Genomic DNA, 15,938 nt, shown 5'->3' with positions numbered 1-15,938 from the left:
TTCTGCACTCTAGGAGAACTAACCCAAGTACAGGAAGATCCCAATGGTAAAACCTTCACTGTGAGCAGCTCAGTGACGTTCCAAGTTACCCGGGAGGATGATGGGGCGGACATCATATGCTCTGTGAACCATGAATCTCTTAAGGGAGCTGACAGATCCACCGCTCAACGCATCGAAGTATTATGTATGTCCTGGGCTTGTGGGTGAAGAAGGATCAGGTATGAGATGGGGAATGGGAAAAGAAAGTGCCACTGACATTTAATGAAACAACAGGCACAGATAAGTGAATAGGTAAAAAAAACAAAAAAACAAAAAAAAACAATGAGGCAAGAGGTGACAGGACTAGGCCAAGGGTCAGCAAACTTTTTATGTAAAGGGTCCAAGAACAAGCATTTGAGGCTTTGATGGCCATAGGGTCTCTTTCTCAACTACTTAAGTCTGCTGTTGCTGCAAGAAAGTAGCCATAGACAATATGTAAACAAATGAACATGGACGTGTTCCAATAAAACTTTATTTACGTAAACATGTAGCTGGCAGGATTCAGCCCAACAAGTAAGTTTACCAACTCCTAGACTAAGCCAGTGTTATGCAGCTAGATTGTAAATTGTAGTGGTAACCATCGCAAATCAGAAGTCAGAAGACACAGGCTCTAGTCTGCCCTCCATTACCTTCTAGCTGTATGTTGTTAAGAAAATTACTTAACCCCACTGAGATGGATACTTTATTTGCTAAACGAGAAGATGAACACGGAGGTCACAAAGGCTCTTCTGGGTCTAAGATACCCTGATTTCAAGAAAAAAACAGGTGGTAGGAAAACACAATCTCTCTGGCATCATTATTCTCAGATCCTTCGCCACGGTAGTCCCCGATCGGCCCCAGCTGTGTGATTTTTCTTGGGATTCCACCCTGAAATGGCCATTGTCATGATCACTACTCCTAACCTTTCCAAGGATCCTCATCCTTCTATGGAATCTGCCTTGAGTACAGACAGGAAACTTCCCCTCTCACCTAAGGAAATTTGGAAATATTCAAAAAGAACTTTTCTGAGTGGAGAAATCAAAAGGAAAAGAAAACAAAGTACAAAGATAGAAGATAACGAGTGATCAAATAATGCATTTTTTGTCCTAACTTATCTACAGGCTGGATGTTCTTCTAAAATAACTAATACCCTTAATCTCTTTCTTATGGAAGATCCAGGCCTGACCTCAGTGCTATTTAAATCAATTGCTAGACGCATTGCTGAAACTTGACCATGAGGTAGGTTTGGGGTGGCGTCACCTTCCGTTTAGCAGACTCTCCATCTGGAATCAGACAACCTGGATTCTAGCTACACTGCCGCTACTTCATAGCCATGTTACTTTCACCAAAGCATTTCATCTCTTAGTGGCTCCTGCTTACTTCACTGAATTTTCGTGAGGATAAATGAAATAATATATGTCAAAGAACCGTGTAAACTTCAAAGTTCTATATTGCTATAAGGTGTTTCTCTGATTATTAGTTCTTAGTGAGGCCCTGGCCTGGGTTCCTTCCCATGAGCCTGGTCTCTGGCCAGAGCTAAAGGTGGCCCTTCCGTCTGATCCCCAAAGATTTCTCTGTTAGATACCAGACCGTCTGGCAATTACTCTCCAGGGCCTTTGAGGCCCAACTGTGATCAGCAGTCAGTCCACAAATGCTATCCTCCAGGCGCTGTGCTAGAGGTTTCTATGGCTGTGGGGCCCCAGAACACCCATTCTCTCACCTGGCCTGATTCTCTTTGTCCTGTTTGGTTTGACTGAAACACGTTCATTAACTGGTTGTTAAGGTTGGCCCTATCCTTAGGGGAAGCTCGGCCTCTTTATCTGTCGTTCTAAACCAGCATCTGGTTGTATTGTTCTATGCAGCCATCTGGACCCAGCCTCCTAAGCAGCCCTTTGGCGTCGGTCGCAGATGCCATTCTTCCTTCACAGAGCCCATCTATATTGTGTCAGTGCCTTTTTGCAGCCAAAATATGACCCCAATCTCTTGCTCTTTCAAAGCTCTCACTTCACTTTTGGCCTGACCGCTAAAAATGATATTTTGTCTTCAAGCGTTGCTTCCAGTTTATGCTCCCTTGCAGAGCAGAGAGGATGGAGAGGTTGTGAGCTCAGTAAATGGTCAAGTTCAAGTTTATCTGCTCTGCCAAAAATATGTATTAAGTCCCCTTTATGTGCTAGGCAGTGTGCTAGGCACAAATGAACCAGTGACCCCCCTCTTCTCAGCTCTCTAAGACATCCTGAGGGTCTCCACCAAGGACAGACCTGCTGGAATCCTCCCTCCACCAGGGTGCAGTACAAGTCCCTCACACATTCAATAGCAATAGCAGTCTTTGCTCACAAGAGGTGGCGGGGGAAGGTCTTTGTTCACAGCCTCTCGGGCTCCTGAGGCTTTTAGGGGTAGAAGCTGTAATGCATACTGGGTGATTCTGAGATTGGGACAATCTCCTAAAAGGTGTGGGAGTTTGGCATTGACACCATTTCCTTCTCCACAGACACACCGACTGCAGAGATTAGGCCAGACCCTCCAAAACCCCGCGAGGGCCAGAAGCTGTTGCTACACTGTGAGGGTCGTGGCAATCCCGTGTAAGAAGATCCATTTCCTGGTTTCTCATGCCCCTTCATACTCTCAGATTGTGACCCTCACTTAAAATCTTCCCGTTTCCTTCTCAACTGTCTGAGCCTCTCATTTTCCCCGACACTGTCTATCACTGTCCATCCTTTATGGTTTCTCCCCAAGCGGCAGAAGTAGGGAGAGGCTGCTCTCTGGCTGAGTCCCTGAGGTTCCCATAAGGAACCAAGTTACAGTAACAGACAAGTTAGGAAATCTCCCTTATCCCCAAATTGAACCTCTAGAGGTCACCCTCCCCCTATCTCTGAGCAGCTCAGTGTTTCTGGCCCCTATAACTTCTTGAGCCTTCATCAAATAGTCCTTGACTTCCCTGCTCCCAGTTATTTTTGTCTCCCTTTAGCTCCCTGACCTACTCTCTCCTGAACACTTTGGATTTCTCTGCCTCCACAGGCCGCAGCAGTACCTGTGGGAGAAGGAAGGCAGTGAGCCACCGCTAAAGATGACCCAGGAGAGTGCTCTGATCTTCCCCTTCCTCAATAAGAGTGACAGTGGCACCTACGGCTGCACAGCTACCAGCAACATGGGCAGCTACAAGGCCTACTACATTCTCAATGTGCATGGTGAGCCCTCCTTGGCCCTCCTCCAGCATCCCCCTGCTCCCTTTCTCTGTTCATCTTATACTCTCATTTCTGTCTCCTAGTAGCATCCCAGACCATGCTTGGGAGTGGACTAAAGGGACAGCAGCCCACCACTGGAGAGCCTGAGGACTTAGGCTCTAGGTGCACTCTGGAATGTGTAATAAGGAAAAATCAATAGAATGGTAGACTCTCATCTGCCTCTGTTTAGCATTGGTGACCCAAGTGACACCATCCTCCCATCCCTGCACTTACCTGGCAACAAGAATAATAATTCTGTGTGTAGCGGCCCCACAGCCTCTCAAGTGTGAGTGTAGATACGACAGGCTCTCCTCAAGGTTGCTTCTCCTGTGACTACTGTGGGATGCATGTTGCTGCTGTCATCTCCTTTTCTGCAGACTTTGGACACACTATACTGGGTCCAGGCAGAAAATAGAGATACATTTGTACTATGCTAAGAGGTAGTCAGACTCATTTCTCAGATGCCATATATTCTAGAGGGTGATGATCCTTCTCTGAAGTTCTTACCAAATATGTGACCACAAAACCCAGCTTTAGGAGAAGTGACATGTGAGCGCAGAGGCTCCTTTGCGGGGAGTTGGCAGGAGATATTTTGAAGACCACGACAGCAGTGGGGTCCTGCCAGAAAGTCTTAGAAGCCTTTCCTTAGAAAAAGGGAAATGCATTGTCAGGGGAATATCAGCGGCTCCCTTACTTGAAATGCCCATTAAAGCAGTGAGGGGATAGCAGCCAAGCTGCCCAGAGATAAAAAACCTGATCTTGGAACCAGAGTGTCTGGATGGGATGATTCTGATTCCAGGGGCAGACCTCAGCATGTGCAAGCTGCCTCAGCACAACAAACAAAGCTATTGTAGGATGCCAGGAGCCAGGACGATGCACTGAAATACGGTTCCTGCCCCCAGATCTCTCCAGACCAACTCTGATGATGATTGGCAGTCAGAGAAAGTTCTTGTGCCCTTGTGGGTGGTCTCTTACTGATCCTCCTGTCCTGTGCTAGAAAGTCAAGTCCTGTTTGACTGCATTGGCTTCCAGTGCTGACACCCGGTGGTAGAATAAGTTACTGCATCTTCTTCCGGAATACCCTAAGCAGATTTGACACCCACCAGCCTGGAATGAAATTAAATGGAGTTCCACCTAGAGACAGGAACCTGTAACTGATGACCCCAGAGGTCATTTTGGCCATGGGAACCTCTGCTTTTCTAGGGAATTTCAATTTCCATAGTCTCTGCAATAATTATCCAGGATTGGTTTTTAATGTGGACTGTGTCTCCCATACTCCCTGGAAGAAAGATAGTAGGTAAACTCACTCTGCTTCCTCCAACTTACACCATCGCACCCACCCCATCATATCACAGAGCCTCCAGGCCCATCCTCTAACTCCCTCCCAAGCAGAGCATAAAAAATCAGAGTATAAATGTTTTCTTTTCAAATAAGGCGTAGACAGGCAAGGGACTAAAAAGCTGGCCCAGTCAAGCCTGAGGAGACATAAGGTAGGAAAGACAAAATGTATAAGGAGTCAATAAGGCATCAAGACTCAAGCTGAGTCTATGGAAAAACAGTAGCTCTCCCATGGGTGGGAGAGTTGTACTTACAGCTAGTGTAATTTTGGACACATCAGGACTGTGTCCTGGGCCTGTGCACTATCTCCTCAGATATTTGGGACTCTGGCTGTGGCTGGTGCCATCCTTGGCATGACTGGCCCAGTCTGCTGTGGAAATCTACCCTCTATGGATGCTACTGTGGAGGACAGATTCTCTGTATCTGATGGCCAAGACATCGGCCATCATGGGAGAGAGCAGTTCAGTCTTTGTCCTTACCACAAACCCTTGGATGGTGGGGAAGTGGAGACGGAGTCCCGGACCTCCGTGATAAGACACGCTAGAGGACTTGGGTTTTGCTGGGACTCTAAACTCCCTGCCAAGATGGAGCGCTGTTCTTTATACAGGGGTTACAGCCTATCATCTTTCAGAAGATGTTATCAGAGGGCCTAATTCTTGGCTCCACCCAGTTTTTCGATGCTCCTTCTCTCTCTGATCGCAGGTAGACAGATAGATGTTTAATGCTTAGACATTAATGCAGTGATCTTTGACCAAGGTCAAGCTTCAATGCCATGAACTCACCTTAAAGGGTTGAGGGTGAGCAGACTTATCTATTTATTCATGAATACATCAATTTTTTAAACAATTAGTATGTTCCAGACACTGTTCAAGAACTAGTGTACAAAATAAGGCATATCCCCTTTGCTGGATGACGCCACTCCATTCTCCTGATGTTAGTCCATATTCTCTGCTATGTACAATTACCCATGGCCAGATCAGAAATGCTGTAAGATCAGGGCTCTTCCCAGATCTGACTGTGCATCCCCCATTCCCTCCAGATCCCAGTCCAGTGCCCTCATCCTCCAGCACCTACCACGCCATCATTGGCGGGATTGTGGCTTTCATCGTCTTCCTGCTACTCATCCTGCTCATCTTCCTCGGCCACTACTTGATCCGGCACAAAGGTCAGAGACGTGAGGGAAGTGTCAGGAGAACTTGGGAGCCCGTAGGGAGATCAGTCAGGGCTGGCAGGAAAAAGTCAGCTGCAGGAAGGGCCTTCGGAGACTTGATTGGCCCCTTGGTGTGTTTGAGAAAGAAAAAATGCAGCCAACCCTGCGATAACTGAGCACCCCGAGGCCAGCAGTGGAGCCTGGCTGCTGATCATCCAAGTAAAAGCAAACCTTCCCATTCAGTCAGCTGCAGCTCCCATGTGGCTCTGCCTCCAGGGTCTAACTGCCCAACTCCACTTCTCCTCCCCATTTCTTCCTTTCTGTTTAGCCTCATTTTCCTTGTCCTTTGATCTCCTCTCCCACCCCTTGTCCCCACACCATCTCTTTTCTTTTATCTCCTCTCCTATATCCATGCTATCTCTCTACCCTCTCCTCACAGTGCTTCCTTTCAGACTGTCCCCTCTGTTATTACTTCTAGCCAGCAGCCAGACCACATGTACTGATCAAATGCTAGCCAGATCTGCATTCACCCATGCATCGCTCATGAAGCCGACATAGTGGTTTCCCTATCACCACTTTACACACACGTGTGCACATAGACACGCACACATACATATACACACATACATACATAAATACATACATATAGACATGTACACAATACATATACACACATACATACACACACATACATATGCATACATGCACACCATGTTTTTGGCCTGTATTGTGGATGAGATTCTAATTAAAGGCAAGATTCATTAATTCATAGGGGTGCGGTCAGGTGAGGAATGTTGGCAGCAAGATGCAAACTAGGTCAGGAGGGGAGGAAGAGAGCTAAAGGCAGGAGAAAAGTTACAGGAACAAGATGTGGGTGGGTGGGTAGGTGAGTGGGAAATTGGGTTGAGTGGCTTCAGAGGTTTGGAAACTGCTCCTGAAAGAAGCAGCCTCTATCTCTCCCCAGGAACCTACCTGACCCACGAGGCGAAAGGCTCTGATGACGCCCCAGATGCAGACACGGCCATCATCAACGCAGAAGGCGGGCAGTCGGGCGGGGACGACAAGAAAGAATATTTCATCTAGGGGTGCCCACCCACCTTCTGCGCCCCCCAGGGGCCCTGTGGGGACTGCTGGGGCCATCACCAACCCGGACTTGTACAGAGCGACCCCAGGGCCACCCCTCCCGCTTGCTCCCCAGCCCCCCCACCCCCTGTACAGAATGTCTGCTTTGGGTGCGGTTTTGTACTCGGTTTGGAATGGGGAGGGAGGAGGGCGGGGGGGAGGGAGGGTTGCCCTCAGCCCTTTCCGTGGCTTCTCTGCGTTTGGGTTACTATTATTTTTGTAACAACCCCAAATCAAATCCGTCTCCAGGCTGGAGGGGCAGGGGCACTGGGGTGAGAAAAGTGAAAACCCTGGAGTGTTAGGAGGAGAATGAAGGTGGAGGGGTGAGGACAGGAAAGGAACAGGGCCGGTTTAGTGGGGGGCTCTCACCAGCCCTCCATTCTCTACAACAGAGGGCTCCCCGACTTCCCTGGAAATGGGGAGGTTGTGAGCAGGAGCTGGAGGTGGCTTTTCATCTGCTAGTCACACACCTCGAGCTATGGACAGAGAAACAAGTGCCACCCTGACACCTCTCTTCCACTACAATGGGAAAGGGGTGAATGGAGGTCCCCGAAGAGATGTGACCTGCGGATGACATGCAGCCATACAGGGACCCTGGGCTGCAACATGGGAAGGACGTGGGTCCCTATAAAGAAGGGTAGATTTAGAGAGGAAGGATGGCAGAGTTGGACCCGTCTACCCTTGCCCCCTACAATGAGTGAAGCCAGGCCCCTTTCGCAGGAACTGCCCTTGGGGGTTGGCAGAGCAAGGCTGCCCTTCCTTGCTCCAGCAGCTGTGGGAGAGGCGCTGCTCAGGGGCCTGAACTGCATCTGCTTCCCCCTCGCCGAGGGGCCCCTCAGTCTCACCCAAGCCCTGGACTGTTGCACGGCAACCACTCCTCTTATGGCATTGCTCGGCAACTGCCCCTCCCATCTTGTGCCCTCCTGTGCCCCTTCCTATTCCCTGAGCCGTCCCTTAGTCTTTCCTCCCTCCTTCAGCAGCCAGGCAGACATAACAACAAAAATACTAAAAGGAGATTCACTGCACTGAGCTGTTTCCTGCCCAAACGAAGGGATAATGTGAACTCTGTGAGTGTGTGAATGTGTGCATCTGTGTGTCTCTGTGCCTGTGCATGTATGTGTGTGTGAGTGAGAGACAGAGAGGGGGTCCTGGGTGGGTGGGCGGGCTGTGGGACATGTGAAGAAGGGCTTTGGGAGTGGAGGATTCCTGGTCAGGCTTTGTACCTCACCTGGGATGTTGCTCCATCCTCGTATTTTCCGTGCCACCCCCAGTGCCCATCTCTCGTGGAGAAAACAGTTCCAGGATGCGTTTTTGTTCAGTTGTCCATCTCGTCTCTCCCTTAAAACACAGAACATTCAACCCCTGCCTCGATTTCCCTTCTCGGAGCCATGGAGTCAGTGCCACAGCCTTTGCTATGCACCCCTCAGGCCTCTCCCTGGCACTGACCCTGGAATGACCGCGGTCACTTCTTTTTCCCATAGTCCGTACCCAGTGCTTTGAGAGCTGGGAGTGAAACCTCCAGTCTCCTTCCCATCTCCACCCCCACTTTTGATTTTCTGTCTTCCTTCATGGCCAAGCTGGTTTCCGTGGCGATGAGGTTGCTCACCCTCCCTGTCCCTGCCAGCCGCCTCGCCTCAGACCCAGATACCCCTTGGCGCCACTCTCCCTCTCCTCCAGCATGTCCTCCCTGCTCTGACAACCCAGGGCTCTGCAAAATTGGGGCAGCTGCATCCAGCAGGTCTGCCCGCCCCTTCAGTTCAGGTAATACCCTTGTGAATCTTCCAGCCTCTGGTTAGGGCCCTGGGCACCACAGGTAGTCCCCCACCTAAGCCAGGGCCTCCTCCTCTTATAGCAGCAAGGCAGCCTAGGGCCCCAGGCCTGTCGGCTTCCTGTCTCCCAGCACCCGCTTTTGGGAAAATGACTTTTCCTCTTTGAGCTGAACCACTCTGTCCATATTACACAGAAGCCATATTTGTACGGGGGGCGGGGGGAGAGGGGCTGTTGTGCTGTGTGTGTCCGTCTGTTAGGGGGGAAGGGAGCAGGGAGGGGATCGTGTATCTTTATAATCTTTCTAACTCTCCTGTGCTAATCTCAGAGGGGCCACCCTCAATATATCTGGATTATCCACGTCGCTCAGCTGCCTCCTTCTTGTTGCTCTTGCTCCTCTTGGGACGCGTGTGTTTAAGGGCTGTTCTGCTGGTCTCTCCTGTGCCTGGTCCCTCAGGGGTGGTGTGTGGCTTGCCATGCCTCTCTCCCACGGGTGTCTCTGTATAGAAACAATACAGCTCTCCAAAGGAGAGAAGTGTGTTCACCCCCTTTGGCTGGGTCCTTGCTTTCCAGAGAGTGATTGGGGTGAGGCATCTGACTGCGCCCCACTGCCCTCTGCCAGACAGTGCTGGAGAAGGTGGAGATGAAGGTGGAGACAAGGCCAACACCACTCCAGGACAGCTTCAACATACCTTTCCCAAAGTAACTCTCTAACCCCCTTCATGCTGAACTTGACACTAGAGCTAGTGTCCTGGAAAAAAGGGGACAATCTCTGTAGGGTACCCATCCTTTTGCATCTTTGCTTCCTACTCCACCTTCAGGAACCCCTATGTGATGGGAAAGAGCTACTTGGTTGAACTGGAGTTAAAACATCTCATGCTTCCTTAGACAAGTGAAACTGTGTCACCTAAGCAGCCCTCTCTGTCTCATCATTCTGACTCGGACTCCGTGACTCACTCCTCCCAGTGTCCAGGCTGTCTCTCCAACAGAGGAAATAAGATGCAGGGGTGGGGATGAAACAGCAGAGCTCATGTGAAAGCAGTGGGGGTGGGGTGGGGCGGGGTGGAGAAGGGGCTACCAAAGAGCAGAGATGTTGGCTTAGGGGGATCTGCCTGCAGGGTGGAAGCCCTTTCTCTCTGTGGTGTGGAGAGAGATAGAAGCTCTCCCCCTCATAAGAAACTTTACATATTGCTGAGATGCCAGGCCAAAGTAGCAGTTCCAGAGCCTTTATGTCCCCCAACAGAAATATGAATAGGGATTACTCCATAGGCAACAGCCCCACTTTAAAATATGCTGTCCCATTGTCCCCCAGAGCCTGCTTTAACTTGTCAGACCATGTGTTCTGCTTGGTATGGAAGCTGCATTCACTGTGCCCATAGGTGGCTAGACAAATGCCCAACTGCTCCCTGAAGCAGCTTCATTACGCAGCCTTGACAGTCACCCCCAGCCCTCCCTCCTCTCACACTGAAACACCCAGACCCGGAGACAGCATGACACACCTAGACACCTGCGTAATGCCTAGCGCTCAGATGTGTGCACACAATACACAACACACAGCCACACACACACGGATAGATAAGTACGTTTATATACCCCCTTCTGTTACACAAAGAGCCCCGCCCACACACATACCATTCAGGTTGACAGCATCACATGGATCCAACCACAAGCACCACTGACACCCCTTCCCACAAACACATCGCTTTTTGAACCATCTTTCCTTGGATGAAGTTGAAGGGAATGGTGGAGCAGCGAAAGTCATCAGCTGCCCTTTCCCTCCTATTTCCCAGCAGGTCTCTCATCTCTGTTTCACACTTCACCTCTGGCCCCCTCTTCCTTCCTTGTGCTTGAAGAATCCCTTCTTGCTGGGAAATCCTCTGGTTTCTCAGCCTCCCTTTCCATCTTTGGGAAAATACCCACTTTCTGGTCCCCACCTTCTTCCTTTCTCAAATGCAGGTCCCCACCAGAGGAATACAAACATAACAGGAAACCGGCCAGTGCCCCGTGTGGGCCTGAGTCTTGGGCAGGCAGTGGGCGTGGGATAGCAGCTTCCTGAATGCCCCCACCTCCCACCCCATGGCCCTGCCCAGAACTGATGGCCTTCATTAGTCCATGGCACTTATCTTGGAACCACAGCCACTGACAGAACAGTCCCTGCCCTTCTCTGCCTGCCCGGCTCCCAGCAGTGCCATGGGGAACTGCATGCACGGGGTGAGTCTGAGACTGAGCCCACCGCCCCCACCTTTTTGTGCCTCTGTCTGACTCTTGGGTCTTTATACTTCTTTCCTTCTCTCCTCCTCTCTCATCCCGTCCCTCTTTTTTTCCTGTCTCTCCTTACCCCATTCTCCGAGGTCCCCCATTATTTTCCTCCTTATTTGCTTTTCAGTCAGTTCGACCCACATCTTGTCACCTCCTCCTTCCCTGCTCTCCCAGTCCTGTCCACTACCCCACTACCCTTGCACTTGCTTTTCCATGGCTCTTTCTTCCTCCACAGGCCCCTGAGTCTCCCTGCATTGTCCTTTCCACCATCCCCACTGCATCCAACTCCTCCAGCCCCCACTTTCCTTCTGTCCTTCCCCCACTCTCTCCCTCAGTTCGAGGAGACTCTTCAGTGGGGTAACTAGATGTTCTGGTTGCCCCCTCTCAGGGTGTCCACCTGGTGCCTGAGGAGAACCCTACTACGTTCGTGTTTGAAGGGGATATGTTGGATGAGTTTAATGATTCCTATGAACTGGAATATAACAACACCGACCTGGAAGCAGCTGCCCCCTGCCACTCCTGTATCCTGCTTGATGACTCCTCACTGCCCTTCTTCATCCTCGCCAGCATCCTGGGCATCCTAGCTAGTGGAGCTTTCCTCTTCACACTTCTCAGACCTCTCTTCCACTGGCAGCTCTGCCCTGACCGGCCCATCCTGGTACAGCTGGCTGTGGGCAGTGCCCTCTTCAGCATTGTGGTGCCCATTGTGGCACCAGGGCTATCAGGAGTCTACAGCACCCACTTGTGCCACCTGGCCCACTTGGTCTGGTATAGCTCAGCCTTTGCCCTGGCTCTGCTGATAGGGTGCCGTGCCTGTCTGGGCCCCAAACTGAGTGCAAGCCAAGTCCCATGCCTTACCTTGGGGCTCACTGTGGGTCTCTGGGGAGTAGCTACTCTACTGGGGCTGCCTGTCCTGGCCAATGATGTGCCCCATGGACTCTGCGCCCTGACATTCAGCCGGGGCCGAGGGGTTTTGCCAGCCATACATGCTGCAGCCTGTTTTTCCATCTTTTTCTTGTTGCCACTGGGTTTGTTGGGAGCTAAGGGGCTAAAGAAGGCATTGGGCAGGGGACCATGTCCCTGGGTTGATATCCTGTGGGTCTGGTTCATTTTCTGGTGGCCTCATGGGCTGTTTCTGGGATTAGACTTCCTGGTGAGGTCCAAGTCCTTGAAATTGTCAACATGTCTGGCCCAGCAGGCCCTGGACCTGCTGCTGGAACTGACAGATGCCCTGGCAATATTGCACTGTGTGGCTACACCCCTCCTCCTAGCCCTGTTCTGCTACCAGGCCACTCGCACTGCCGCACCCTCCCTGCCTCTCTCAGCAAGAGAGTCTTCTCATCTGGACACCATTGGAGGCAAATCCTTCCCACCTGTCAAGCTGAATTAAACTCTATGCTGCTTTTATGAAGCTGGTGGTTTCTTATTTTGTCTGTGGATGTAGAGGAGAGGAAGGAGAATAGAGAGAGAGATTTCACACCAAAATTTCCTACCAGCGTCTGCTCCTCTAGCTAGCCTGGGGAGAATGCGAATGATGTACAAACATCCCCAGGGCACACAGATGTTCTCTTGAGGTGTGAGGTTACTGCCATCTCAAGTGAGAAGAGAAGGAAGACCAGAGTAAGAGGGGAGCAGCTAAGCCTAAAACACTAGAAGCGATGACTTAGCAGGTAAGGAAGACAAGAAGCTGCTGCAGAAGGCAAATGAAATAGGAATAGAAACCAGAGAAAGAAAAACGGAGAAGAGTGAAGATAAGCCCAGAGCCTGACACCCCCTTCCTGTCTGGCCTGGCCAGCCTTCCTCTCTACCTTCTATCCCACTGACACCGGTTGGCTTTGTTTAGAGATCAGGAGGGTGGTGGAGAAGGTGGAGAGAAGGATCCTGGGAGATCTTACTTAGTCCAGGGAACATATCAAGATAATTCTAAAAGCCACTTCCTTGGAGTCATCTCTCCAAGGTTTATTCCTCAGCATGACCCTAATCCCTGTGTGTGTGTGTGTGTGCACGCGCGCACGGGCATATGTATATTTGTCTGTCTCCATCTGTTAGAACTCATATCCACATTAGATTCACGCATATAGTAACATATGCCTACGTACGTGCTGTCGGTGTCTGAACTGCACACCCCTATGCGTGTGCTCTGACCTCTCTCAGGCCCCTCCCTCCACTTCATTCTGCTATCCATCCTTGTTCTTGGGATATGGAATCAGGATCTACGACTCACTTCTTACCTGAATGAGTTTTCTTTACCCTGGTTCTGTGCCTATTCTTTTCTGTGTAGGATGTGTAGAGGGAACTGAAAATCAAAAGTTGTGAAGCACGAGAAACTTAAAGGGGAGGAGCCTGATCTGATTCATCTTCTGCTTAGAATCTCCTAAATTTCCTTTTCAAAGCCCTTTTAGCTCTTGAAATAAACCATTCTTTCAGACACAAGTCTTTCCTTCCACCTTCCTCACTGTACCCGTATGTCCTGGGCACCTCTTCTCCCAAAACCCCCTGACTCTCTGGCTGCTTAATCTTGGAGCCTTTTTCTCAAGCCCACACATCCAAGTTTAAGTGATGATTGGAAGCATAATGAAGAAGCCGCTCTTGATTAGGGAAACAACTTCTATGCCACCGATGATTTCACCCTCTGCCCAAGATGTCACACACAGAAAAAATGAGCTTCTCCCTCCAACCCAATTAAAAGCTGGGGAAACTTGAGAGGGTACATTACATCCGTCTGAATCCAGATATGGTCTTTCCATTTTTCAAAGATGTGCTCTACCTGGTTTCTCCCCTAAACTGTTTCTGCTTGACTCTCTGGGCTTGGAGATAAATAGGAGAGTGCAGGAAACGAGGAGAGATGAGTTAGAGCATCCTAGGCAGGTGGTGCGAAAGGCTGTGGGAATTTTCCTGGGTGGGCACGGTGACAAAGCCTCTAAATCCCCCACCTCCTGTCTCTTAGCAACCACCAGGCTTGCTGCTGATTGGTGCATCCTAAATTGAAAGGCAAGATTTAGGGACTGATTGAGACGGGGAGACATTCTGAAACAGAAAGGAAGGGAGAGAAAATGAAGAAAAAAGGGATGATTTACAAACCTAAATTATGCTAAGGTCTCCAAACACAGTTCATGAATGTGTCCCAGTGTTTTCTTTTTCTCTTATTCTCCTTCCAGCCTCCTCTCATAGTTCCCCCTCCAGCTTCTGACCACTCTCAATCCTACCAGCCTCACCCGACTCCCTTACGAGGGACTGGATTGGAAGGCTGACCTCGCTGTGGGGGATGAGAGGGTGTTTTCCACTTCATGAATCTTCCAGTGTCTACCTGATGCAAGGGAGGCTTAATTTAAGACCACTGGGGTTGTCTTATCTACCCTCCAGCCCGTGCCTCCAGATAGAAATCCCTCCTTGCTCAGTCCAGTTAGAGAGAGTCCCAGAAAGCTCCACAGCTATCACCTCTCTCACAAAGTAAAGGCAGAGGCAGCAGATGGTAAGAGATCAGAGTGGGTTGGAGACGCCTCCCCACAGTTATCTCCTCCCATTCCATCCCTGCTGCTTTGCCCCAGTCCCTTCAGGGGCCCGCCTTTCCCGTGTTATCTGTAAGCTCTTCTGTAAGTCTAACCCTGACCTCAGCCATTTCTTTAAGGGTTTCCTCGGAGTCCTGTTACCCTAGTCCATTTAACTCACCACATGGCAACAACCACTCCAAAATTGGTCTGAATCTGGCGTCTTTTCTGCAACCCTTCAGGAATACAAATCCTGTTTCCTTAGAACCCTTGAGAATTTAATCTTAGGGTTGGCAGGGACTTTAGCTGTGTGTGAGTTATTGGGTCTCCTGGCTAAAGAAAAAATCCTCTCGGAAAGATGAGAGCCAGGGAGGCAAGCTCTGGGGAACACACGACACCCTGGGGAAGGTCAGTCTGCATTGCTTCTTTAAGGAGAGAGACTTGGGTCTTAAGGGAGGATTGAAGATCACGTTGATACCCATAGTTCATTCATTTCAGGCTGGGGTGCCTCCCAGAGGATTTAGGAAACAAATACCTGGTCCTCACACCCCTTTATCCACCCTATTTCCCCACCCCCCGACCCCCACCCTCTCATCACCTTCCTCCAGAAGCCGCCCTCAGAGGAATTCCGATGGAGAACTTCACTGGGATTTCAAACTGAATTCATCGCCAACTCTAATTGCCAGGGATTTGCATGAAAACCATCGTATGCTATCTAATTATTCTGACAACAGCAGCCCGCCGTCTGGGCACAAGGAGAATAGCAATTTTAATTAACAATAATGCACCTTGCAGACGAATGTGACTGTTTAGGTTAATTAACAAGTCCAAGTCCTTCCAAATCATCTCTACACATCTTCTAGGTGAATTGGGCAGAAGAGATGTGGGGTAGGCAGGAGGTGGGGGGAATTTAGAAATCAGTTCAGCAAAGATGCATGTTAGCTTTCGTCTTTCCTATAACTACTGGGTAAAGGGAAGGAGGAATCTTCAGGGGAGAGGGTCCCTTGAAAAATTGGTTTAGGGGAATTTGGGGTCATAACTTTAGGGGGATTTCAGACATCTGTATTTCACACTTAGATTTAGGAAACTGTTTAGACCCCTTTGTATAACTGAGAGGAAGAAGTCCTTGTAATTCCCAGATCTCTCTAATTCACTGTCTGGCTGTTTGCCGACATGGTTTCTAGCGTGAGAAGTCCAACTTGCCCATCGTGACATTCTGCCACCTTTCTTCGTATATTCTACCACGTTTGAGGGAGCACTTAAAGTTGCCTCCTTCCTAAGATTTCACAGATAATGTCCCGTTCCCTTCTCCAAGATTATTGTTTATACCTTTTTCCTGAGTGGTTCTCTGTGTGCTAAAAGAATACACTGTATGTGGCTCCTGGACCTGGGCCTTGTCTTTTCCCTCCAAATCAGGTATTATTAATCTTTCAGAGAAAGGGGGTCATAAGTCTCCTGGGAAATCTGGTGAAAGCGATGAAGCCTCTCTTTAGGAAAATATAATATTACACCCCAAATTTGGCATTTAGTTCTTCCTGACTACACTAGGAGTTAAACTCAAATGTTTTCCCTCTG

The 15,938-nt window shown here is 49.7% G+C and overlaps 2 protein-coding genes across 4 annotated transcripts in view; both read left to right on the top strand.

Moving 5' to 3' along the window:
• The window catches only part of CADM3 (cell adhesion molecule 3), a 31,571-nt gene extending 22,411 nt beyond the window's left edge, over positions 1 to 9,160 (top strand). For all 3 annotated transcript variants that reach the window (XM_023640919.2, XM_001914905.5, XM_070266953.1), the window contains 5 exons: positions 14 to 184; positions 2,507 to 2,597; positions 3,034 to 3,203; positions 5,617 to 5,742; positions 6,692 to 9,160. In XM_023640919.2, the coding sequence (XP_023496687.1) occupies positions 14 to 184; positions 2,507 to 2,597; positions 3,034 to 3,203; positions 5,617 to 5,742; positions 6,692 to 6,810 (677 nt within the window). In that variant the 3' untranslated portion in view covers positions 6,811 to 9,160. The remainder of the gene's footprint in view (positions 1 to 13; positions 185 to 2,506; positions 2,598 to 3,033; positions 3,204 to 5,616; positions 5,743 to 6,691) is intronic.
• Positions 9,161 to 10,352: 1,192 nt separating this feature from the next.
• ACKR1 (atypical chemokine receptor 1) lies at positions 10,353 to 12,286 on the top strand. Its single transcript, XM_001490641.6, has 2 exons — positions 10,353 to 10,827; positions 11,264 to 12,286. The coding sequence occupies exons 1-2, from the start codon at positions 10,729 to 10,731 to the stop codon at positions 12,263 to 12,265; spliced, it is 1,101 nt and encodes a 366-aa protein (XP_001490691.2). The 5' UTR covers positions 10,353 to 10,728; the 3' UTR covers positions 12,266 to 12,286.
• Positions 12,287 to 15,938: the final 3,652 nt, after the last annotated feature.

The sequence above is a fragment of the Equus caballus genome, chromosome 5 (assembly GCF_041296265.1).
Source record: "Equus caballus isolate H_3958 breed thoroughbred chromosome 5, TB-T2T, whole genome shotgun sequence".
Lineage (NCBI taxonomy): Eukaryota > Metazoa > Chordata > Mammalia > Perissodactyla > Equidae > Equus > Equus caballus.
Note: the sequence above shows the minus strand (reverse complement) of the source record. Positions and strands in the feature narration are given on the sequence as shown.

Excerpts from the sequence above, each read along its gene's own strand:
- ACKR1 (XM_001490641.6), top strand. The coding sequence starts at position 10,729 with ATGGCACTTATCTTGGAACCACAGCCACTGACAGAACAGTCCCTGCCC. Across the intron at positions 10,828-11,263 it reads TGGGGAACTGCATGCACGGG|GGTGTCCACCTGGTGCCTGA; the intron begins GTGAGTCTGAGA and ends GCCCCCTCTCAG.